Raw genomic sequence first — 25803 nt, 5'->3', positions numbered from 1 at the left:
AATCCCATGCCTCGACTGGGATCCGAACCCAGTACCTACCAGCCTGTAGACCGATGGCCTGCCACGACGCCACCGAGGCCGGTCCGTTACAGGGGGAGGGAGGGTGTCTAATTTTGACACAAATATTCGAAAAGCCCCTTAGTGTATTCATTTTCCTTCTTGGATTTATAATTTTTTGTTATTAAAGTATTAAATTTAAGTTTGTTTTGTTTAACGACACCACTAGAGGACATTGATTTATTAATCATCGGCTATTGGATGTCAAATATTTCGTAATTTTAACATATAGTCTCAGAGAGGAAACTCGCTACATTTTTCCATTAGTACCAAGGGATCTTTTATGCGCCATCCCACAGACAGGATAGCACATACCACGACCTTTGGTATACAAGTCGTGGTGCACTGGCTGGGACGATAAATAGCCTAATGGACAGGGATCGATCCCAGACCGACCGTGTATCAAGCAAGCGTTTTACCACTGGTCTAAAACATTCATAATCAAATAATTTTAAAAATTGATTTATGTGTATGCATAGTACTTTGTATTCTGGGACTAATGTAGCCTAATCATTGTTAAGTAGCCAAAAAGAAGAGAAAAGAATGTTGGACTTCTTCCCCTCATCAGATATTAAAATTTCAACTTCTATGGAACATTAGTTTCCCTTATGGGACGCTTGCATAGTATCCATTCTGGAATGTCAGCTGTGTGTGTGTGTGTGTGTGTGTGTGTGTGTGTGTGTGTGTGTGTGTGTGTGTGTTTGTTTGCTCTTTAAAGGAACATTCCTGAGGTTGCTGCAATTTTTTAGATGTTATCGACTAACAGAGACATTTTAACGATTGTAATTACATACCATATATATGTTTTTTGCATAAAATATTAGTGGCTGTATATTAAACGTATTCTGATCGTTTTAATATTTGTACTAGGTTAAATTTCATTTTATTTCCTAAAACTTTTTTTTTTTTATGTACGAAATTATTTGAAGACAAAATACAGTTTGGGCTTTATGCAAGTATTAAGACGACCAGAAACACATTGAATATACAGACACTGATATTCTAAACAAGAAAATATATTTAATATCTAAGTTTAATCGTAGAAATATTTTATTTTTTGGAAACATCTTACAATGCAGCAAACTCAGGAATGTCCCTTTAAGACAAGTGTGCATTAAAATAGGTGCCCTTTTAGACAGGTGGTCGATATACAAGCTAGGTTCATGTACTGTGATATCTATATGTGCCTTGCAGATAACATGGCTCCCCAAGAATTGCCTTATAAAGGTGTCATTTGTAGACAGGTGGTCGTTATACAAGGTAGGCTCATGCCTTGTGATATCTGTGTCATGCAGAACCCTCTGACATGCTCACCAATAATTGAGTTGTAATGTTGCCCTTTGTAAACAGGTGGTCGCTATACAAGATACATACGCATATATATATATACATTGTATATATATATATATATATATATATATATATATATATATATATATATATATATATATATATATACATGTATCTTCTTGGTGTTTAACAGAAGCCTGTAACTTGGCTCACCAACAATTGAGCTATGTAGTTACCCTTTGCAGGTGGTCGCTATACAAGGTTCATGTTGTGTGATATTTTCTTGGTGTCTAACAGAAGCCTGTAACGTTGCTCACGAGGAATGGGCGAAAGCTAACGCCAATGGGCCGCTACCAGGAGCGGTGGAACCGAGGTGCGATGAAAACGGCCAGTACCGAGACCGGATATGCAGTGGAACTGAGTAAGTACCGGGGCGTGTGGCGCTCTAATCATGTTTAGTAAGCAGGCGCAGGGCAGGGAATTGTGCAGTGAGGTCAAACTGAGGCGAGCGATTTTTTTTAATTATTATTTTTAAAAAATAAAATAATAATAATAAAAAAAATAAGGGGGAGGGGGAGGGTCAAGTTATGCTCACCAAGAAATACACTGAAAATTTGCAAGTGCAGTGGGTGGGTGTCGAACCCCAACCTTCCCCCTCTACGTCTCTTTTAATTTTATGGGCACCAAATCCGTAATATTTTTAATCCAACAACATAATTTTAAAACTCAACCCCAAAACAAATGATTATGGGAAAAAATGCAGTGTGGGTCAAATGTCTTCAATTAATTTGTTTTATCTAGTTACAACTCTCAATTTTGTAATGGGGCAGGCCGAATCACGGAGGACAATTTGGGTGGCCAGAAATAAATTGGCATATTGTAGGGCAAGGCCATTTTACCTAGACATGGCAAATTTCAACAAGTTATTCAATATAACAGCATGAATTCAAAATAAAGAAGTGTGAACCGTTTCATATTTTTTAATAATAAAACAACTTACAAGAGTTGCATTCGAGTATGATGACTAATTGCTAACATGCAAAATAAGTCATTTTCTTAAATTTGATGTTGAATTCGAGCCTTACGTTGAATATACAGACATTGATATTCTCAACAACGAAATGGGCTTCTGATTGCACCAAAATAATGTCTATAAATGTTCCGTCTATAATATGTGTGCCCAAAATAATCACTGTCAAATTAAGTACAAACATGCGGACCTCAAAATATATGTCCTAAAATACAACTGAAATGCATTGCTGAAGATTCCCATCCCTTCGGCAGCTATTAACTGTGAAAATAAATCCAACACGTTTCACTCAAACAAGAAACAACAAAAAAAAAAAAAAAAAAATTGTGTCCAGAAAGAGCTGGCCCGTGGACGTGTTTTATAAATTTATTTTATTTCACCTTTGCCTGCCTGGGGGCATTCAATTTCTAGTCGTGCTTATATGCAATTAAGGTTCAATCACGCTGTCCTGGGCACACACTTTAGCTCTCTGGGCTGTCTGTCCAGGACAGTGGGTTAGTTGTTAGTGGTTAGTGAGAGAGAAGAGGGTGTAGTGGTCATACACCTACCCATTGAGTCGTTAAAACTCGCTCTGGTTGGGGGCCGGTACCGGGCTACGAACCCAGTACCTACCAGCCTTATGTCCGATGGCTTACCCACGACAGCACCGAGGCCGGTTGCCAGAGGACAACATATCCTGAAAAGAATATTGGATTAAACAAATACACCTACCAAACCTGGCCAGAGTACACACATTTTACAATAAAAGAAAGAAAGAAAGAAATGTTTTATTTAACGACACACTCAACACATTTTATTTACGGTTATATGGAAATGTTTTATTTAACGACGCACTCAATACGGTTATATGACGTCAAACAATAAAAGAAATGCATTTAAACGGTCGAGGTGGGGCACGTAGCCCAATCGTAAAGCGCTCGCCTGGTGCGCGGTTGGTTTGGGATCGATCCCAGTCGGATGGGCCCATTTGGCTATTTATCACCACAACTGGTATATCAAATGGTCGTGGTATGTGCTATCCTGTCTAACTGAAAAATGTAGCGGATTTCCTCTCTAAGACTATATGTAAAACATTACTAAATGTTTAACATCCAACAAATGATGATAAATAAATCATTGTGTTCTAGTGGTGTTGTTAAACAAAACAAACTTTATTTGTATGGATTGGAATTACCACCAAGACGTCTTCCAAGTTAACAAGTTATACACCTTTCGAACTACATGCTCTTCCTTGTCAGCTTCCGTCTAATAATTAACATTATTAAACTGTCGGCCAAAAATTAATCGTAATCAAGCAGCACGTGCTGACAAATTTCCGGATTCTCGACAACCAAGGAGGAAGAAGATAACTGTGATCTATAGCCAACTCAGGGATAGTTCCGTTAAAGGGACGGACCCTATTTTTTTGTTAGTGGTTAGTGAACGAAAAGATGGTGTAGTTGTCTTACACCTACCCATTGAGTCGTTAAAACTCGCTTTGGGTGGGAGCCGGTACCGGGCTGCAAACCCACTACCTACCAGCCTTATGTCCGATGGCTTAACCACGACTCCACCGAGGACGGTATGTTGAAGTTTAGGTCTGTGACTTTAAAGGAACGTGGTCCGGGTTAAACAAACACGTGATCCGTTTCCTTCCCCTTGCTATGAACCACATACGATACGGCGCCGACAAGATAAGAACGCCTACGATCCGATCATTGGTATTACGACTTGTTTACGCAATTAGGAATGGGACTAATTAGATGATCGATGTGAGAGGTCATAAACGTGAAAGTTAGTGCGTACACCGCAGGATCGTACCTTACAGAAATAACTACGGGGGAAGAAGATTGGAATTGGGATGGGGGGAGGGGTTGGGCAGTGACACACGAATTTGGTTACGGTAACAAAGATACTTCTCTAGTTAAATAGTTGTTGTTGTTGTTGTTGTTGTGTGTGTGTGTGTGTGTGTGTGTGTGTGTCTCTCTCTCTCTCTCTCTCTCTCTCTCTCTCTCTCTCTCTCTCTCTCTCTCTCCCTCTCTCTCTCTCTCTCCCGTCTCTCCTCTCTCTCTCTCTCTCTCTCTCTCTCTCTCTCTCTCTCTCTCTCTCTCTCTCTCTCTCTCTCTCTCTGTGTGTGTGTATGTTTGTGTAGTATGTGTGTGCGGTGTGTATGTTGTGTGTGTTGTGTGTGTATGGTCGCCTATGGGATTTTATTTGGTATAACCATACCTATATATGTGCGTGCGTGCGTGTGTGTGTGCGTGTGCCTGCGTGTGTATTGTGTATATATGTGTGATGTGTGTGTGCGTGTGCGTGTGTGTTTGTATATATGTGTGTTGTGTGTGCGTGTGTGTATGTGTGCCTGTGTGTGCGTATATATGTGTGTATGTGCATGTGGTGTATGTTGTGTGTATTTGGTATGTATGTGGTGTGTGTTGTCTTTTGTGAGTGTTTTTATGTGTATTGTATGTATACATGTGAGTAGTGTATGTTTTATATTGGTTTCTTTGTGTGTGTGGGGGGGGGGGGGGGGGGGGAGGGTATGAGGAGAACTCCCCATCACTCAAAAATGGAAATCTTGCAAGGATTAAAAATATCGTCTGTGTATGTAAAGAAGATAGTAGTAGGTCAAATATTTGACTTCACACACACACATACCCCCGCACACCCCACTCCCATGCGAATTATTAAACTGCCCTAAAAGATGCTAGGGCGGGACGTAATCAAGTGGCAAAATGCTTGCCCAAAGCGCGGTCGATCTAGGATCTATCCCTGTCGGTGGGCCTTTTGGGCTATTTCTCGTTGCAGCCAGTGTATCACGATTGGTATACCAAATGCTGTCATATAATTAATCATCGACCAATGGAGGTCAACAATTTTGGAACATTTTGAAACGTAGTCTTAGAAGAAACCCGCCACATTTTGTCATTAGCATTTATATGCACCATCCAACAAACAGGAAAGCACATACCACGGCAATTTGATATACCACTCACGGGGCACTAGTTGGGATATAAAATTAAAATTTCTTCAGAAAAGAGAGAGAGACAAACCTGTCTTAGCGGCCACCAGTAATCAGCGGTAACCTGTCTAAAGCGGTCACTCCCGCCCCCCCCCCCCCCAACTATTTATAATGTAAATGCACCTGTAATAAGCGGTCACCTGTCCAACGCGGCGAGCGGCCACCTAAATCGGATCCAAAATCGCTAAAATACCTGTATTAAGCGGCCACTTTAAATGTTTACTATTATATATATTTTCTGAATGTCATTTATATTAGCTAGACCATAATGTCACGCATGGTATTGTTCCATTTTGACGAAAGTGGGTCTAAGCAACCCGTAAATGAATTAAAATCCACTGTCATTGACACTGTCGACTAGTTCTAATGGCGAAAACATGCTTACATTTGCACGTAAATTAGGGCGAAAGCGAAAGGTCTGCTAAGTGCCCATAACTTGCTTTTTCATAAAGCGCTTCATTTGCACGCTTTGCGTGTGTATTCCATGTTCCCAATGCTGAATTTCCGTATAATTGGAGCTTGCGTTCGTGTACGGTGCACACTCCAAATTCGACAATGGTACGACGTCAACTGACTATCGAAGATCGAGGAAGGGCTATTGCTTGGCTTCAGGATGGCAATACGCAAAGAAATGTTGCTCTGACACTTGGTGTCAGTCAGAGTGTCGTTGGCCGACTGTGGCAACGGTACCAAGCAACGAATTCTGTTCGAAATCGTCCACGTTCGGGAAGACCCCGAAGCACTACAAATAGAGAGGACCGCTACATCACCAATATGGCTCTACGTCAACGCACAACCACTGCACGCCGATTACGTGACAATCTGCGGACTGCGACTGGAACTCGAGTGTCTGATCAAACCATACGCAATCGTCTGAGAGACCAATAATCTACGCTGCCGTCGCCAGGCTGTTCGACCACCACTCCTACCACGTCACAGAACGGCCAGACGTCACTGGTGCAGCTTCATCTGCGGTGGCAACGTGTTCAGTGGGGTCGAGTGATGTTCACTGATGAGTCCAGGTTTAGTCTCCAGTTCAACGACGGTCGGGTTCGTGTCTACAGACATCCTGGGGAGCGCTTCGCTGACGTTAACGTTAGACAACGTCACCGGGGTCGGTGGTGGCAGCGTCATGGTGTGGGGCGGCATCTCTATCCACCACAGGAGCCCCCCCCCCCCCCCCCCCCATTATGTGGTGGATGGCAATCTGAATGGAATCCGCTATCTGAATGAGATTATCCGGCCGTTGGTTCTCCCAGGCCTTCAGCAGATTGGCGGCGGGGCAGTTCTGCAGGATGACAATGCCAGACCCCACCGCGCCAGGGTGGTAACGGACTTTCTCAGACAACAAGGTATCGCCAGGATGGATTGGCCAGCATATTCGCCTGACTTGGCCCCAATAGAGCACGTCTGGGACGAATTAGGCAGGAGAGTTCGGGATAACCATGCCCCTCCGGCCAACCTTCATGATCTGGGTCAACTTCTTATGGCAGAGTGGCAGGCCATTCCCCAAGAGTTCTTCAGATGTCTGATCAACAGCATGAGGCAACGATGTGTCGAGTGTATTCGCGCCAGGGGTGGATTTACACACTATTAAACGAATGTTCTAATGTGTAAAATCCATGTTTGACAACCTTCAACTTTGACAGCATGTCATGTGACTTTCTTGTATATTTGTGGTTTTTTGTAAATATGGAACAATAAATAAAAAAAATGTGTAGTTTACATCATCAATCTAATACACTCTGAAACTTATTTGGTTATAAATTTTTGACCCTTAAATTCTTTTGAGTAGTATATATAAAAGCGATATTTTAACAACACCGATAAGGTGCTGCAAATAACCGATCTTCACACCTTCAGGAATACTATTATCCATTCAGTCCCGACATCTCTATTGTGTATTAATTAAGACTGCAATGCATGGAATTGCCTCTGGGCAGGCTACGCTTGACATTGGTAGATTCACTTACTATGACAATACACCGCATGAAGTAGGAATTAAATGATTAAATAAAAAAAGCAAACAAACTTGTTGAGAACATTTAATTTCATACATTCCATTTGCATTTTTTTTCGGAAAGAGACGACATATTATAATATAAGTTGATTTATAGTCAACTGTGAAGCACACATCCGTTGATTAGCAGTACAGACGGTAAAACAAGAAACAACAACAAGACTATGTATGTGGCAACCTGAAATCAGCGGTCACCTGTTTTAAGCGGCCACTTCTTAAGACAGGTTTGACTTAATATATTAATACATGTATAAAATTAATATATCAAAAACATCGCTGCTGCTACAACGTGGAGGTGTTTTAATCCTACCACGCAAGCACATTAGTGGAGCACTTTGTCGATTGAGCTAGTCCGTGCTACAAACTCTTAAGTGTAGGTAGTTCGTGACATTACTAAACCGATACCGACAACAGACGGCCTCAGATTACAGTTATCTTCCCATTTGGTTGTCCAAAATCCGGAAGTTTGGCCGCGCAAGTAGTCTGCTGTTTGACTGTGATTATTTCATGGCAGACAGCTATGAAGTGGCAACTGTTTGACTGAAGTGACAGGGGATAGCATGTAGTTTGTAAACATGTGTAACTTGTTGACATTGAAGACTTGTTTGTGGTAATTCCGGCCCATGCAAAAGTAGTGCTTTTTGTGTAAAATGGGTGTACTCCGGCCTGGTTTAGAGGGTGTGTCTGTTTAAACCAATATGCTGGGAGAAAGAGCTGGACAACAGGGGTTGTCCTTTTCAGGGTATGTGTCCCCCATGCAGGCAAATGTACATACAAAACTTCATGGGCCTGCTGATATTAATAAAAATGTTATAGCCACTAAGGCTATATAGAAACATATAGCGAAATTAATTGTGGTCTGAGGCCAGACCACCTACTAAACACCTAGCTGGCTGTGTTTGGCTTCAAAACAGATCCACTTCGAGCTTTGTGGTACTGTTGTAACCACGAGTGCAACGACCTCTGTCTCTTATTATACATTTGTCTATATATATATATATATATATATATATATATAGAGAGAGAGAGAGAGAGAGAGAGAGAGAGAGAGAGAGAGAGAGAGAGAGAGAGAGAGAGAGAGGATAATAAACGAGTTACCAGTTATTATCAAATTTATGTCCCGAGTGAAATGATTTTCACTTGTCACAAGCTTTAGCGATGTATGTATATATGTATATATATATATATATATATATATATATATATATATATATATATATATATATGTATGCATGTATGCATGTATGTATATATGTATTGTGACAAAATCCCCACGTCGTTGTTATGCGACTGTGGTGATATACCTGGTGTTGTGTGATTCGTGTTGAGCGGTGGCCACTGTAACTTATAAACTCTTTCCCCAATATTTGTACTCTCTTTATACTGTATTATTTGTCTCTTTCCTGTACTATATATCTACTCTTTCCGATTAGCAGCAAGGGATCTTTTATTTGCGCTTCCCACAGGCAGGATAGCACAAACCATGGCCTTTGTTGAACCAGTTATGGATCACTGGTCGGTGCAAGTGGTTTTACACCTACCCATTGAGCCTTGCGGAACACTCACTCAGGGTTTGGAGTTGGTATCTGGATTAAATATCCCATGCCTCGACTGGGATCCGAACCCAGTACTACCAGCCTGTAGACCGATGGCCTAACCACGACGCCACCGAGGCCGGTATGAAGTAATTAAATGAAAGAAGTCAGGTAGAGTTAAACTCAAGAAATGTATTCTTGTAAATAATAAATAATATTAACAGCAGTATAATAGTCAAAATATATTAACTACACAAAATACATCAATTTAGTATTTAGAATTAAATTATGATTTCATTATTAAACTTTCTAATACCTTATATAGTTCATTTATTTATACCTATTTACACAATTCAAAGTTTTATCCTACTCCGTCACTCAGTTCGTCAACCGTCACTACGCCAAGGAGAGGGACGTAACTTTAACGTGAACATAACGCTGTGAAAATCTGTAATCTATATCTGTAATCTTTAAATACTTTTTCTGTATCTGTTCTGTGTGTATGTGCTGTATCTGTGTGCTAATATTTCTGTATTTCTTTATTTTCTGTTACCTTTGGAGCTCTAGCTTTTATTTCTTTATAATCTGTATGGTCCGAGAAACTGAACGCCAACCATCATGACGTCGCGCTTTTTATACCCGGTACCAACCCCTTATTTAGGCAAAAAGGTTGGATAAGAATATTTTAATATTTTCCATGAATAACGATCTCTGAGCCGCTAGTCTGCGGTCCGTCAAATAACCGTAATGGAGACTTCTTTATCAAACAACAACATTAATAATTACTAAACGTCCACATTTTGTTACAGTATGTATGTAGGCCTATGTATGTATTGATATATGAATATCTATATATTGTATGTATGTCGAGGTTGATTGTTATATACATAAATATTAACGCACTGACGCAGGGGATAATTGAATTCTTTCTGGCCTCACAAATTGTCCCATGCAATTGCTGGGACTTGAACCTATGGCACCGAATCGCCCGCAAATTGCAGACTAAACACGATGCGTTCTGAGCTATCCAGACATCCATAAAAAGGATGCTGTTTAACTCAACCACATACATGGGGCCTACAATCTACGCGGTCGATCCCGCTTACGTGCATGACACAGTGGGTAGACCTGATATGTATGTATGTGTGTATGTATGTATGTATGTATGTATGTATGTATGTGTGTGTGTGCATGTATGCTTGCATGTGTGTGTGTGTGTGTGTGTGTGTGTGTGTGTACGAGTATATATGTGTGTGTGTGTGTACGAGTATATATATGTGTGTGTGTTGTGTGTGCGTGTGTGCGCGCGCGTTTGCGTGTATGTGGGCATGCGTCCGCGCACACGTGCCTATATCCATATACGTTCGTCTGGGTGTCTGTGTGCTTGTATGTATTTATAAATGTACATCAACCAGACATCCAAGTTAATTCGAACAAAGTACCTATTATTATCTGTCTGAATCAATCTAACTACATAGGTCGTGAATGCCGAACGACTCAAGCGAGATATTCCGTGACACACAGGTATTTATTATGTTATATATACTTACATTTGGTTAATAAGTGGTTTCCCGGGGCTGTCTCCGCTTACAGTACGGTGACTCATTGTTACCTTGTCACGCTTTTAATAACCACTGAACTGAACTGAACTGAACTTTATTTACACTCGATCAGGCCGTAGTCTACGACATATGAGGATATATATATATATATATATATATATATATATACAGCAGTTAATATAATTGTAACAAGATGGTGGGTGTACACAAATGTATATAAATACAATAAATACACATTAATAAGTACATAAAATACACAGAATATCAGCCAAAGGATTTGAAAGTATTCATAATTAGATTACAAAATATAGAAAGTTTTTCAAGGACACCAGCTTTTTTAGAGTTGAATAATTTATAAAATTTATATATAATATTTGGTTTAGACTGACAGAAAGATGGTAAGTAACGCTTTCTTTCATTCTTGAAAAACAAACATGTAAATATGTAATGAAACTCATCTTCGATATCGTAATTATTATACAATGGACATATTCTATTTTATAGTGGTACATTTTTCCATCTGCCCGTTTCAATTGGAAGATTATGGTTTGATAATCTGAAGCGTAATAATGAACACCAATGCTTTTTCTCTATAATTGTGATGTATGTCTCAAATTCAACAGTATTTTAAAATAATTTATAATTTGAAGCTTTGGATGAGTTATCAATATAAGCATACCATGATTATAAGTATTGATCGGTAAGCTTTGTATTAGTATAAGTTTTCAACATGGAAGCACTAGTAATAGCATTGCATTGTGATAACCATATATATGTATAACCAATATCATCTAAAACAGATTTAACATACATAATCCAGTTGTGATTAAAAACGTTATTATTAACATCATTCAGTAATAATGTGTACACCAATAATGATAACTTGGACTGTTTTCCAGTGATTAGTCGATACCAGAAAATTAGCATTGTTATTTTTACGGTAATATATACCGGGTAACGTCCAAGCTCTCCATCAACACAATGCACGCCAAGTGGACGCTACATCAGGTCTGATAATGGACAGGGGGAGCAAGGTGCACTGACTGGAACGAGACATCGCCCATTGAGCCCACCGACGGGGATCGATCGGTGGGCCCATTGGAGTATTACTCGTTCCAGCCACTGCACCACGATTGGTATATTAAAGGCCGTGATATGTGCTATCCTGTTTGTGGGATGGTGTATATAATAGGATCCTTCACTACTAATGAAAACTGTAGAGTGTTTCCTTTCTAAGACTGTATATCAGACTTACTTAATGTTTGACGTCGAATAGCCAATCATTAATTAATCAGTGTGCTCTAATGGTGTCGTTGAACATAACAAACGTTTTGTAAAATTTAATGTAGAAATTCACCATGCTTGGACCAAACAGAACCACAACTGGTCCTAACTAGCCGCAACCCATCCCTAGTAACCATTGCTGCATTGCTGAACGTAACGTAACCTCGGGGGTGGGGCAATAAACATAATCAGGGCACAATAAGAATGTGGGTTTTTTCTACAGTAAAAGGGCATTTATTCGTAATTTTCTGGGAATAACTGCCCCCTGCTAGAAAAAAAACCCAATTGTGCATGCTCTACAGAAAATAAAATTCCCTCGAAACTACCACGCATTAAAAAAGTACAGACTGTCAACTGCCAGCAGAAAGTTGGCCAACTCGACGGTTGCATTGAGTTGTCAATGCGCTCAGACTAACAACTGGGCGTTACGTTGAATTTAATGCGTGCTCAAACTAGCAATTTTTTTGTCGAGCTCAATTAATTTTCATGCGCCCATTTATGGGCCGTGTTATAATATGGCGTCCAACCGTCCGTCCGTGTGTCCGTATGTTAACGTTTTCTTGTCCGGACCATATCTTGCATACAGATGCATACAGGACCATCAAACCTCACATGTAGGAACAACTTGGGATGACGGTGTGTCGCGTACTATTACTAGGTCACTATGACTTACTTTTCACGGTCTACTGCACATAACTGTAAATCCTTGTCCAGATTATATCTTGCATACAGATGCATATTGGACCATCAAACCATATGTAGGAACAATTTGGGATGGTGATTGGTCCGAAACAAACTGTTCATCACTCCCATCGCAAACATTTCACATAATTAGAATTGAATCATACCCGTAACATGTTCATTAATATAGATATGGTTTTCCATCATGATGGGCGTATCATGTACCTCATCGGTACTCTTGTTTTTTAATCGTATATGACGGCCATCGTAGAAGTTGTATAGAAAGAAAATTGGGTCGTAAGAGTGCTGAGACTAGCATGTAGATTGTTACTAAACAGCTTCGGTGGCATCGTGGTTAAGCCATCGAAAAAAAAAAAGTAAAAGTAAAGTTTGTTTTATTTAACGACGCCGCTAGAGCACATTGATTTTTCATCTTATCATCGGCTATTGGACGTCAAACATATGGTCATTCTGACACTGTTTTTAGAGGAAACCCGCTGTCGCCACATAGGCTACTCTTTTTTACGACAGGCAGCAAGGGATCTTTTATTTGCGTTTCCCACAGGCAGGATAGCACAAACCATGGCCTTTGTTGAACCAGTTATGGATCACTGGTCGGTGCAAGTGGTTTACACCTACCCATTGAGCCTTGCGGAGCACTCACTCAGGGTTTGGAGTCGGTATCTGGATTAAAAATCCCATGCCTCGACTGGGATCCGAACCCAGTACCTACCAGCCTGTAGACCGATGGCCTGCCACGACGCCACCGAAGCCGGTCCCCATCGAACAAAAGGCTGGTGGGTACTGGGCTCGCAGCTCGGTACCGGCTCTCACCCAGAGCGAGCTTTAACGACTCATTGAGTAGGTGTAAGATCACTACACCTTCTTTTCTCTCACTAACCACTATCAACTAAAAACTAACTCACTGTCCCGGACAGACAGCTCAGATAGCTGAGGTGTTTGCCCAGGACAGCGTGCTTGAACCTTAATTGGATATAAGCACGAAAATAAAGTTGAACTGAACTGAACTGAAATTGTTACGTTTAATCCGTGCTCTAATTAATAATTACGTCAATATGCCAAGTTGCCCGAATGTTTGGTAAATCAAAAAGTGTAATTTCTAGATTGTGGGATAAGTACCGTCAAACTGGCGGGGTTGCAACGAGACCTGGGCGTGGCAGGCCTAAAAAGACGACACCTCGACAAAATCGTACCATAACATTAATTGCTCTACGCAATAGATTCAAATCAGCTGCTGCTATCAACAGTGAATTCCGTACAATAACAGGAAGGCGAATTTCAACATCGACCGTCAAGAACAGACTCTACAAAGCCCGCCTGAAAGCAAGGCGTCCTCTGAAGGGTGTGACCCTAACAGCTCACCGTAGGCGGCAACGATTACGGTGGGCTAGGCAACACCACGGACGGACTGTGCGACAGTGGCGTTATACCATGTTTACAGACGAATCGAGGTTCTGCCTGAGATTCACAGATGGCAGAAAACGTTGTTGGCGATGTAGCGGCGAGAGATATGCCCGGGTTACAATTCTAGACCATGATCGGTATGGGGGTGGTAGTGTCATGGTGTGGGGAGGGATCACACATGACAGGCGAACAGTTTTGATTATTGTTAATGGAAATTTGACTGGCCAGAGATATCTGAACCAAATTTTGCGTCCTGTCGTTGTTCCAGTGGCGAGAAATATTGGCAGAAATTTTAAATTTCAAGATGACAATGCAAGACCACATCGCGCTCGGATAGTCACCGATTACCTACGACAATAAGGCATACCGACAATCGACTGACCCGCTAAGTCCCCCGATATGTCCCCTATAGAGCACCTGTGGGACATTCTTGGGCGGAGAGTGTACGCCAGGGACCCAGCACCCGCCAACGTGGCCCAGCTTGCGGTAGCCCTTCAGAATGAATGGCGGGCAATACCCAGGGCAACCATACGTACATTAATCAACAGTATGCCATCAAGGTGTCGAGCATGCATCGCCGAAAATGGTGGACACACCAGATATTGATATACACGCCCCAAATTGGTTTTCCAGACGTTAATCGAAATAAAACATTCACTATAATTTCATCCGTTCCCTTATTTTTTGTCGGTAGTATATATACTCTTCGAAAAAAAACCCGTAACATTGGTAAAAATAATGCTATCGGATTATTTTTACAGAATCAAAGACATCGTAAAGACAATCAAGTAAGTGAGCGAATAGTGATGCAAAAACACTATACAGCACGTTCCATTCGCATAAACGTAGCCATAGTCAACGTTTGTACTAAAACGCAAAAGCGCAATTCTCGGAAAAGCGCGTGCATCATGAAGTTCTGTAACTTTGCATGCCGAACTCTCCGTTGGTGAGGCATAAAAGGCCACATCAGCAGTGATTCAAACAGACCGCATAACGACACTGTAGGTAACGCAATAATGCCAAGATTGACGTCAGCTCAACGCAATAATGCCATTGGGAGATTGCAAGCAGGGGCAACTCAACAAGCTGTGGCAAGGCGTCTCCAGACAGACCATCTCTGCTTTATGGGCACTGTACAACACCACTCAAAGTGTTAATGACAGGCCAAGGTCAGGTCGTCCCAGAGTAACCACCGCCGCTCAAGATCGATACATTCGGGCATGTCATCTTTGAAATCGAACCACAACAGCAACAATCATAGCGACACAAATCTTTGGATTACGCAGAATTTCTGACCAGACAGTTTGTAATCGGCTGAGGGAGGCAGGAATTTTCCCTAGAAGACCAGTGCGACGTAACGTTTTGCAGTGGTGCCAGCGGAGGGTGAGATGGACACGTACCAGGTGTACGACTATTTTGTTCTCAGATGAGTCTCGTGTTCTCCTGTCACATGCTGATGGACACACGCGTGTCTATAGACGTCGAGGGGAACGTTATGCTCCAAATTGCGTGCAACAAGTCGACCGTTTTGGTGGTGGCAGTGTCATGGTGTGGGCAGGAACCCATCATGATGGTAGGGCGGCTCTTCTGCATGTGGCAGGTGCACTGACGGGCATCAGATATTGAGATTCCGCACATGAATATCAACGGTGGAATGTTTCAGCATGACAGTGTCAAATACATGTTGCATGTGTTAGTCAGAAGTTTCTGCAGCGCCACAACGTCCAGACATTACCTTGGCCTGCCCGTTCGCCGGATTTAAACCCAATAGAACATCTATGGGATGCACTGGAATCCACCACAACCCCCCCCCCCTCCCCACCCCCACCCCGACACTTCCGCAACTTCTTACGGCACTGCAGCATGAGTGGTAGAACATTCCACAACGTGTTGTGCAACGTTTGATTGCTTCCATGCGTCACCTTTGTCAAGCTGTCATTAGGGCTCGTGGTGGTCATAACCGATACTGACATTTTGCCCACACCCATGTCACACATATGCCTGTGTACATGTTTCAGGTGGATTCCAAGAGATACTGTTTCGGGCATGTACAGAGTAATCCCTTCCCATGGCGTCTTGTCTACCAGGGGTTTTATCATGTCTACCAGGGTTTTTTTATTATTTAAATTTGAAAATTATTGTCAAGTTGGGGTTTTTGAAGATGTATATATATATATATATGTATATATATATATATATATATATATATATATATATATATATATATATATATATATATATATATATATATATATCTTCCAAAATAAGAAGAAACTTGACATTGATTTTCAAATCAATATATATATAGAATACTAAACGAGCTTGCCTGTCATACCATTTTTATGAAACGAGTGAACAGTTTTGGTATCTGACTCGCTTTCGCTCGTCAGATACCGATACTGTTCACGAGTTTCATAAAAATGGTATGACAGGTAAGCTAGTTTAGTATTTTATTTATTACAAACCAACTGAAAACAAGCCAGAATGCACAAGTAAGCGGATGTCGAGACCTACTGTACTAGTCCTGGCTCTGGGGGGTAGTACGCGTACATTTCTCTTTTAGAGAGTTAACTTATTTTCGTGTTCTGTACGCCAAAGTCTTAAGGAAAAGTTTGGGTAACACTTCCAAGTTAAGTACATTTTCTCAGCAGAGCACATTTATGATTTATGGTTGGCCACCAAAAGGCTAAAATGACAATATTGGAGTTTCATGCAATAAATAATTATTTGACACACATAGATGATTCATTGTGATTTATTTCAATTGCTTGGTTGTTACTGACTGACAAGTAGCGGTTATTGATTCGAGTTCTAATCTAGTTTTTAAGGATATTTTCCGGTTTTAACGTCACAGACTCTTGTTTCATTATGTTGTAACTTTATCCAAGTGTGTTTCGGGTTTGTAGATTAACTAAACTTAGTGTCCATTTTTACCAATTAATACTAGAGTCTGCGCCATTAGAAGTGTATGAAACAAACAACGTTTTGATTGAAACAGTATAACGGTTTGACTACACATGTTTCTTTTCTAGTTTCTTTCACAATGCTGTTCTACATAATACCTTTTTTTCTCCAATTTGTTTGTTATACACATTTTGTATACATTAATATTATATTATAATTAAGTAATTGCCGACATTATATTGTATGTATATAGGAGAGGGCCTAGTAAGTTGGCAAACTTATGCCCAATCCTTTTAATTTGTTGTTTATGCAATAAAATATATTTTCAAGCAAACATGTATATATGATTTTATTACAGTAGATTTTCTTATAATGAACACTTTTATTGCAGTTGCTGGTGCGTCAAGCCTAACGGCGATGAAATCCCTGATTATCACCATCGTATCACTGAACTAAATGTTAATGCCATGGACTGCAGTAAGTACGAAACAAGTTAGGTTAAATGTGCGCCCCTAGTTTACCTGGGCCCCTTCCAGGTGTACTACATTCTAGTTTACCTGGGCCCAGTTCCAGGTGTACTACCTTCTAGTTTACCTGGGTCAAGTTCCAGGTGTACTACCTTCTAGTTTACCTGGGCCCCGTTCCAGGTGTACTACATTCTAGTTTACCTGGGCCCAGTTCCAGGTGTACTACCTTCTAGTTTACCTGGGCCCCGTTCCAGGTGTACTACCTTCTAGTTCACCTGGGCCCCGTTCCAGATGTACTACATTCTAGTTTACCTGGGCGAAGTTCCAGGTGTACTACCTTCTAGTTTACCTGGGCCGAGTTCCAGGTGTACTACCTTCTAGTTTACCTGGGCCCCGTTCCAGGTGTAACACCTTCTAGTTTACCTGGGCCCCGTTCCAGGTGTACTACCTTCTAGTTTACCTGGGCCCCGTTCCAGGTGTACTACATTCTAGTCTACCTGGGCCCAGTTCCAGGTGTACTACCTTCTAGTTTACCTGGGCCCCGTTCCAGGTGTACTACCTTCTAGTTTACCTAGGCCCCGTTCCCTGTGTAGTACCTTCTAGTTTACCTGGGCACCGTTCCAGGTGTAGTAGCCCCGTTCCAGGTGTACTACCTTCTAGTTTACATGGGCCCCGTTCCCTGTGTACTACCTTCTAGTTTACCTCGCCCCTTCCAGGTGTACTACCTTCTAGTTTACCTGGGCCAAGTTCCAGGTGTACTACATGCTAGTTTACCTGGGCCCCGTTCCAGGTGTAGTACCTTCTAGTTTACCTGGGCCCCGTTCCAGGTGTAGTACCTTCTAGTTTATCTGGGCTCCATTCCAGGTGTACTACATTCTAGTTTACCTGGGCCCAGTTCCAGGTGTACTACCTTCTAGTTTACCTGGGCCCCGTTCCAGGTGTACTACCTTCTAGTTTACCTGGGCCCCGTTCCAGGTGTACTACCTTCTAGTTTACCTGCGCCCCGTTCCCTGTGTAGTAGCCCCGTTCCAGGTGTACTACCTTCTAGTTTACCTGGGCCCCGTTCCCTGTGTACTACCTTCTAGTTTACCTGGGCCCGTTCCAGGTGTACTACCTTCTAGTTTACCTGGGCCCCGTTCCCTGTGTACTACCTTCTAGTTTACCTGGGCCCGTTCCAGGTGTACTACCTTCTAGTTTACATGGGCCCGTTCCAGGTGTACTACCTTCTAGTTTACCTGGGCCCCGTTCCCTGTGTAGTAGCCCCGTTCCCTGTGTAGTACCTTCCAGTTTACCTGGGCCCCGTTCCCTGTGTAGTAGCCCCGTTCCAGGTGTACTACCTTCTAGTTTACCTGGGCCCGTTCCAGGTGTACTACCTTCTAGTTTACCTGGGCCCCGTTCCCTGTGTAGTAGCCCCGTTCCCTGTGTACTACCTTCTAGTTTACCTGGGCCCCGTTCCCTGTGTACTACCTTCTAGTTTACCTGGGCCCCGTTCCCTGTGTAGTAGCCCCGTTCCAGGTGAACTACCTTCTAGTTTACCTGGGCCCCGTTCCCTGTGTACTACCTTCTAATTTACCTGGGCCCGTTCCAGGTGTACTACCTTCTAGTTTACCTGGGCCCCGTTCCCTGTGTAGTAGCCCCGTTCCCTGTGTACTACCTTCTAGTTTACCTGGGCCCCGTTCCCTGTGTACTACCTTCTAGTTTACCTGGGCCCCGTTCCCTGTGTAGTAGCCCCGTTCCAGGTGAACTACCTTCTAGTTTACCTGGGCCCCGTTCCCTGTGTACTACCTTCTAATTTACCTGGGCCCGTTCCAGGTGTACTACCTTCTAGTTTACCTGGGCCCCGTTCCCTGTGTACTACCTTCTAGTTTACCTGGGCCCCGTTCCCTGTGTACTACCTTCTAGTTTACCTGGGCCCAGTTCCAGATGTACTACCTTCTAGTTTACCGGGGCCCCGTTCCAGGTGTACTACCTTCTAGTTTACCTGGGCCCCGTTCTCTGTGTAGTACCTTCTAGTTTACCTGGGCCCCGTTCCAGGTGTACTACCTTCTAGTTTACCTGGGTCCCGTTCCCTGTGTAGTACCTTCTAGTTTACCTGGGCCCCGTTCCAGGTGTACTACATTCTAGTTTACCTGGGCCCCGTTCCAGGTGTACTACTTTCTAGTTTACCTGCGCCCCATTCCCTGTGTACTACCTTCTAGTTTACCTGGGCCCCGTTCCAAGTGTACTCCATTCTAGTTTACCTGGGCCCCGTTCCAGGTGTACTACATTCTAGTTTACCTGGCCCCCATTCCCTGTGTACTACCTTGTAGTTTACCTGGGCCCCATTCCCTGTGTACTACCTTCTAGTTTATCTGGGCCCCGTTCCAGGTGTACTACATTCTAGTTTACCTGGGCCCCGTTTCAGGTGTACTACCTTCTAGTTTACCTGGGCCCAGTTCCATGTGTACTACATTCTAGTTTACCTGGGCCCAGTTCCCTGTGTACTACATTCTAGTTTACCTGGGCCCCATACTTCTAGTTTACCAGGGCCCCATTCCCTGTATACTACCTTCTAGTTTACCTGGGCCCCGTTCCAGGTGTACTACATTCTAGTTTACCTGGGCCCCGTTCCAGGTGTACTACATTCTAGTTTACCTGGCCCCCATTCCCTGTGTACTACCTTGTAGTTTACCTGGGCCCCATTCCCTGTGTACTACCTTCTAGTTGACCTGGGCCCCGTTCCAGGTGTACTACATTCTAGTTTACCTGGGCCCCGTTCCAGGTGTACTACCTTCTAGTTTACCTGGGCCTAGTTCCCTGTGTACTACATTCTAGTTTACCTGGGCCCCGTTCCAGGTGTACTACATTCTAGTTTACCTGGGCCCCGTCCCAGGTGTTCTACCTTCTAGTTTACCTGGGCCCCATTCCCTGTGTACTACCTTCTAGTTTACCTCGGCCCCGTTCCAGGTGTACTACATTCTAGTTTACCTGGGCCCCGTTCCCTGTGTACTACCTTGTAGTTTACCTGGGCCCAGTTCCCTGTGTACTACATTCTAGTTTACCTGGGCCCCGTTCCAGGTGTACTACCTTCTAGTTTACCTGGGCCCCATTCCCTGTGTACTACCTTCTAGTTTACTTGGGCCCCGTTCCAGGTGTACTACATTCTAGTTTACCTGGGCCCCGTTCCAGGTGTACTACCTTCTAGTTTACCTGGGCCCCATTCCCTGTGTACTACCTTCTAGTTTACCTGGGCCCCGTTCCAGGTGTACTACATTCTAGTTTACCTGGGCCCCGTTCCAGGTGTACTACATTCTAGTTTACCTGGCCCCCATTCCCTGTGTACTATGTTGTAGTTTACCTGGGCCCCATTCCCTGTGTACTACCTTCTAGTTTATCTGGGCCCCGTTCCAGGTGTACTACATTCTAGTTTACCTGGGCCCCGTTCCAGGTGTACTACCTTCTAGTTTACCTGGGCCCAGTTCCCTGTGTACTACATTCTAGTTTACCTGGGCCCAGTTCCCTGTGTACTACATTCTAGTTTACCTGGGCCCCGTACTTCTAGTTTACCAGGGCCCCATTCCCTGTATACTACCTTCTAGTTTACCTGGGCCCCGTTCCAGGTGTACTACATTCTAGTTTACCTGGGCCCCGTTCCAGGTGTACTACATTCTAGTTTACATGGCCCCCATTCCCTGTGTACTACCTTGTAGTTTACCTGGGCCCCATTCCCTGTGTACTACCTTCTAGTTTACCTGGGCCCTGTTCCAGGTGTACTACATTCTAGTTTACCTGGGCCCCGTTCCAGGTGTACTACCTTCTAGTTTACCTGGGCCCTGTTCCAGGTGTACTACATTCTAGTTTACCTGTGCCCAGTTCCCTGTGTACTACATTCTAGTTTACCTGGGCCCCGTTCCAGGTGTACTACATTCTAGTTTACCTGGGCCCCGTCCCAGGTGTTCTACCTTCTAGTTTACCTGGGCCCCATTCCCTGTGTACTACCTTCTAGTTTACCTGGGCCCCGTTCCAGGTGTACTACCTTATAGTTTACCTGGGCCCCGTTCCCTGTGTATTACCTTCTAGTTTACCTGGGCCCAGTTCCCTGTGTACTATATTTTAGTTTACCTGGGCCCAGTTCCAGGTGTACTACCTTCTAGTTTACCTGGGCCCCGTTCCAGGTGTACTACCTTCTAGTTTACCTGGGCCCCGTTCCAGGTGTACTACATTCTAGTTTACCTGGGCCCAGTTCCAGGTGTACTACCTTCTAGTTTACCTGGGCCCCGTTCCAGGTGCACTACCTTCTAGTTCACCTGGGCCCCGTTCCAGATGTACTACATTCTAGTTTACCTGGGCGAAGTTCCAGGTGTACTACCTTCTAGTTTACTTGGGCCGAGTTCCAGGTGTACTACCTTCTAGTTTACCTGGGCCCCGTTCCAGGTGTAACACCTTCTAGTTTACCTGGGCCCCGTTCCAGGTGTACTACCTTCTAGTTTACCTGGGCCCCGTTCCAGGTGTACTACATTCTAGTCTACCTGGGCCCAGTTCCAGGTGTAACACCTTCTAGTTTACCTGGGCCCCGTTCCAGGTGTACTACCTTCTAGTTTACCTGGGCCCCGTTCCAGGTGTACTACATTCTAGTCTACCTGGGCCCAGTTCCAGGTGTACTACCTTCTAGTTTACCTGGGCCCCGTTCCAGGTGTACTACCTTCTAGTTTACCTAGGCCCCGTTCCCTGTGTAGTACCTTCTAGTTTACCTGGGCCCCGTTCCAGGTGTAGTAGCCCCGTTCCAGGTGTACTACCTTCTAGTTTACATGGGCCCCGTTCCCTGTGTACTACCTTCTAGTTTACCTCGCCCCTTCCAGGTGTACTACCTTCTAGTTTACCTGGGCCAAGTTCCAGGTGTACTACATGCTAGTTTACCTAGGCCCCGTTCCAGGTGTAGTACCTTCTAGTTTACCTGGGCCCCGTTCCAGGTGTAGTACCTTCTAGTTTATCTGGGCTCCGTTCCAGGTGTACTACATTCTAGTTTACCTGGGCCCAGTTCCAGGTGTACTACCTTCTAGTTTACCTGGGCCCCGTTCCAGGTGTACTACCTTCTAGTTTACCTGGGCCCCGTTCCAGTTGTACTACCTTCTAGTTTACCTGCGCCCCGTTCCCTGTGTAGTAGCCCCGTTCCAGGTGTACTACCTTCTAGTTTACCTGGGCCCCGTTCCCTGTGTACTACCTTCTAGTTTACCTGGGCCCGTTCCAGGTGTACTACCTTCTAGTTTACCTGGGCCCGTTCCAGGTGTACTACCTTCTAGTTTACATGGGCCCGTTCCAGGTGTACTACCTTCTAGTTTACCTGGGCCCCGTTCCCTGTGTAGTAGCCCCGTTCCCTGTGTAGTACCTTCCAGTTTACCTGGGCCCCGTTCCCTGTGTAGTAGCCCCGTTCCAGGTGTACTACCTTCTAGTTTACCTGGGCCCGTTCCAGGTGTACTACCTTCTAGTTTACCTGGGCCCCGTTCCCTGTGTAGTAGCCCCGTTCCCTGTGTACTACCTTCTAGTTTACCTGGGCCCCGTTCCCTGTGTACTACCTTCTAGTTTACCTGGGCCCCGTTCCCTGTGTAGTAGCCCCGTTCCAGGTGAACTACCTTCTAGTTTACCTTGTCCCCGTTCCCTGTGTACTACCTTCTAATTTACCTGGGCCCGTTCCAGGTGTACTACCTTCTAGTTTACCTGGGCCCCGTTCCCTGTGTACTACCTTCTAGTTTACCTGGGCCCCGTTCCCTGTGTACTACCTTCTAGTTTACCTGGGCCCAGTTCCAGGTGTACTACCTTCTAGTTTACCGGGGCCCCGTTCCAGGTGTACTACCTTCTAGTTTACCTGGGCCCCGTTCTCTGTGTAGTACCTTCTAGTTTACCTGGGCCCCGTTCCAGGTGTACTACCTTCTAGTTTACCTGGGTCCCGTTCCCTGTGTAGTACCTTCTAGTTTACCTGGGCCCCGTTCCAGGTGTACTACATTCTAGTTTACCTGGGCCCCGTTCCAGGTGTACTACATTCTAGTTTACCTGCGCCCCATTCCCCGTGTACTACCTTCTAGTTTACCTGGGCCCCGTTCCAAGTGTACTCCATTCTAGTTTACCTGGGCCCCGTTCCAGGTGTACTACATTCTAGTTTACCTGGCCCCCATTCCCTGTGTACTACCTTGTAGTTTACCTGGACCCCATTCCCTGTGTACTACCTTCTAGTTTATCTGGGCCCCGTTCCAGGTGTACTACATTCTAGTTTACCTGCGCCCCATTCCCTGTGTACTACATTCTAGTTTACCTGGGCCCAGTTCCCTGTGTACTACATTCTAGTTTACCTGGGCCCCATACTTCTAGTTTACCAGGGCCCCATTCCCTGTATACTACCTTCTAGTTTACCTGGGCCCCGTTCCAGGTGTACTACATTCTAGTTTACCTGGGCCCCGTTCCAGGTGTACTACATTCTAGTTTACCTGGCCCCCATTCCCTGTGTACTACCTTGTAGTTTACCTGGGCCCCATTCCCTGTGTACTACCTTCTAGTTGACCTGGGCCCCGTTCCAGGTGTACTACATTCTAGTTTACCTGGGCCCCGTCCCAGGTGTTCTACCTTCTAGTTTACCTGGGCCTAGTTCCCTGTGTACTACATTCTAGTTTACCTGGGCCCCGTTCCAGGTGTACTACATTCTAGTTTACCTGGGCCCCGTCCCAGGTGTTCTACCTTCTAGTTTACCTGGGCCACATTCCCTGTGTACTACCTTCTAGTTTACCTCGGCCCCGTTCCAGGTGTACTACATTCTAGTTTACCTGGGCCCCGTTCCCTGTGTACTACCTTGTAGTTTACCTGGGCCCAGTTCCCTGTGTACTACATTCTAGTTTACCTGGGCCCCGTTCCAGGTGTACTACCTTCTAGTTTACCTGGGCCCCATTCCCTGTGTACTACCTTCTAGTTTACTTGGGCCCCGTTCCAGGTGTACTACATTCTAGTTTACCTGGGCCCCGTTCCAGGTGTACTACCTTCTAGTTTACCTGGGCCCCATTCCCTGTGTACTACCTTCTAGTTTACCTGGGCCCCGTTCCAGGTGTACTACATTCTAGTTTACCTGGGCCCCGTTCCAGGTGTACTACATTCTAGTTTACCTGGCCCCCATTCCCTGTGTACTATGTTGTAGTTTACCTGGGCCCCATTCCCTGTGTACTACCTTCTAGTTTATCTGGGCCCCGTTCCAGGTGTACTACATTCTAGTTTACCTGGGCCCCGTTCCAGGTGTACTACCTTCTAGTTTACCTGGGCCCAGTTCCCTGTGTACTACATTCTAGTTTACCTGGGCCCAGTTCCCTGTGTACTACATTCTAGTTTACCTGGGCCCCGTACTTCTAGTTTACCAGGGCCCCATTCCCTGTATACTACCTTCTAGTTTACCTGGGCCCCGTTCCAGGTGTACTACATTCTAGTTTACCTGGGCCCCGTTCCAGGTGTACTACATTCTAGTTTACATGGCCCCCATTCCCTGTGTACTACCTTGTAGTTTACCTGGGCCCCATTCCCTGTGTACTACCTTCTAGTTTACCTGGGCCCTGTTCCAGGTGTACTACATTCTAGTTTACCTGGGCCCCGTTCCAGGTGTACTACCTTCTAGTTTACCTGGGCCCTGTTCCAGGTGTACTACATTCTAGTTTACCTGGGCCCAGTTCCCTGTGTACTACATTCTAGTTTACCTGGGCCCCGTTCCAGGTGTACTACATTCTAGTTTACCTGGGCCCCGTCCCAGGTGTTCTACCTTCTAGTTTACCTGGGCCCCATTCCCTGTGTACTACCTTCTAGTTTACCTGGGCCCCGTTCCAGGTGTACTACCTTCTAGTTTACCTGGGCCCCGTTCCCTGTGTATTACCTTCTAGTTTACCTGGGCCCCGTTCCAGGTGTACTACATTCTAGTTTACCTGGGCCCAGTTCCAGGTGTACTACATTCTAGTTTATCTGGGCCCCGTTCCAGGTGTACTACATTCTAGTTTACCTGGGCCCCGTTCCAGGTGTACTACCTTCTAGTTTACGTGGGCCCAGTTCCCTGTGTACTACCTTCTAGTTTACCTGGGCCCCGTTCCAGGTGTACTACCTTCTAGTTTATCTGGGCCCCGTTCCAGGTGTACTACATTCTAGTTTATCTGGCCCCCATTCCCTGTGTACTACCTTCTAATTTACCTGGGCCCAGTTCCCTGTGTACTACCTTGTAGTTTACCTGGGCCCCGTTCCAGGTGTACTACCTTCTAGTTTATCTTGGCCCAGTTCCCTGTGTACTACCTTCTAGTTTACCTGGGCCCAGTTCCCTGTGTACTACATTCTAGTTTACCTGGGCCCCGTTCCAGGTGTACTACCTTCTAGTTTATCTGGGCCCAGTTCCCTGTGTACTACCTTCTAGTTTATCTGGGCCCCGTTCCATGTGTACTACATGTACCACCACACATCATTTCCAATTGTTTGGAGTTGTTTTTCTTGAATATTGGTCATTCACGTTATCTGGATGTTCCGCGTCAAAATACATACCGCATCAAGAAGGTTACAGTA

The 25803-nt window shown here is 44.4% G+C and overlaps 1 protein-coding gene across 1 annotated transcript in view; it reads left to right on the top strand.

The window, feature by feature from the left end:
* The window catches only part of LOC121385460 (thyroglobulin-like), a 39141-nt gene that overhangs the window by 7855 nt on the left and 5483 nt on the right, over positions 1-25803 (top strand). The window contains exons 2-3 of the mRNA XM_041516155.1: positions 1645-1768; positions 17181-17266. Of these exons, the coding sequence (XP_041372089.1) occupies positions 1645-1768; positions 17181-17266 (210 nt within the window). The remainder of the gene's footprint in view (positions 1-1644; positions 1769-17180; positions 17267-25803) is intronic.

This window comes from Gigantopelta aegis, chromosome 11, assembly GCF_016097555.1.
Source record: "Gigantopelta aegis isolate Gae_Host chromosome 11, Gae_host_genome, whole genome shotgun sequence".
Classification (NCBI taxonomy): Eukaryota; Metazoa; Mollusca; class Gastropoda; order Neomphalida; family Peltospiridae; genus Gigantopelta; species Gigantopelta aegis.
This window is presented reverse-complemented; position numbering and strand designations above follow the sequence as displayed.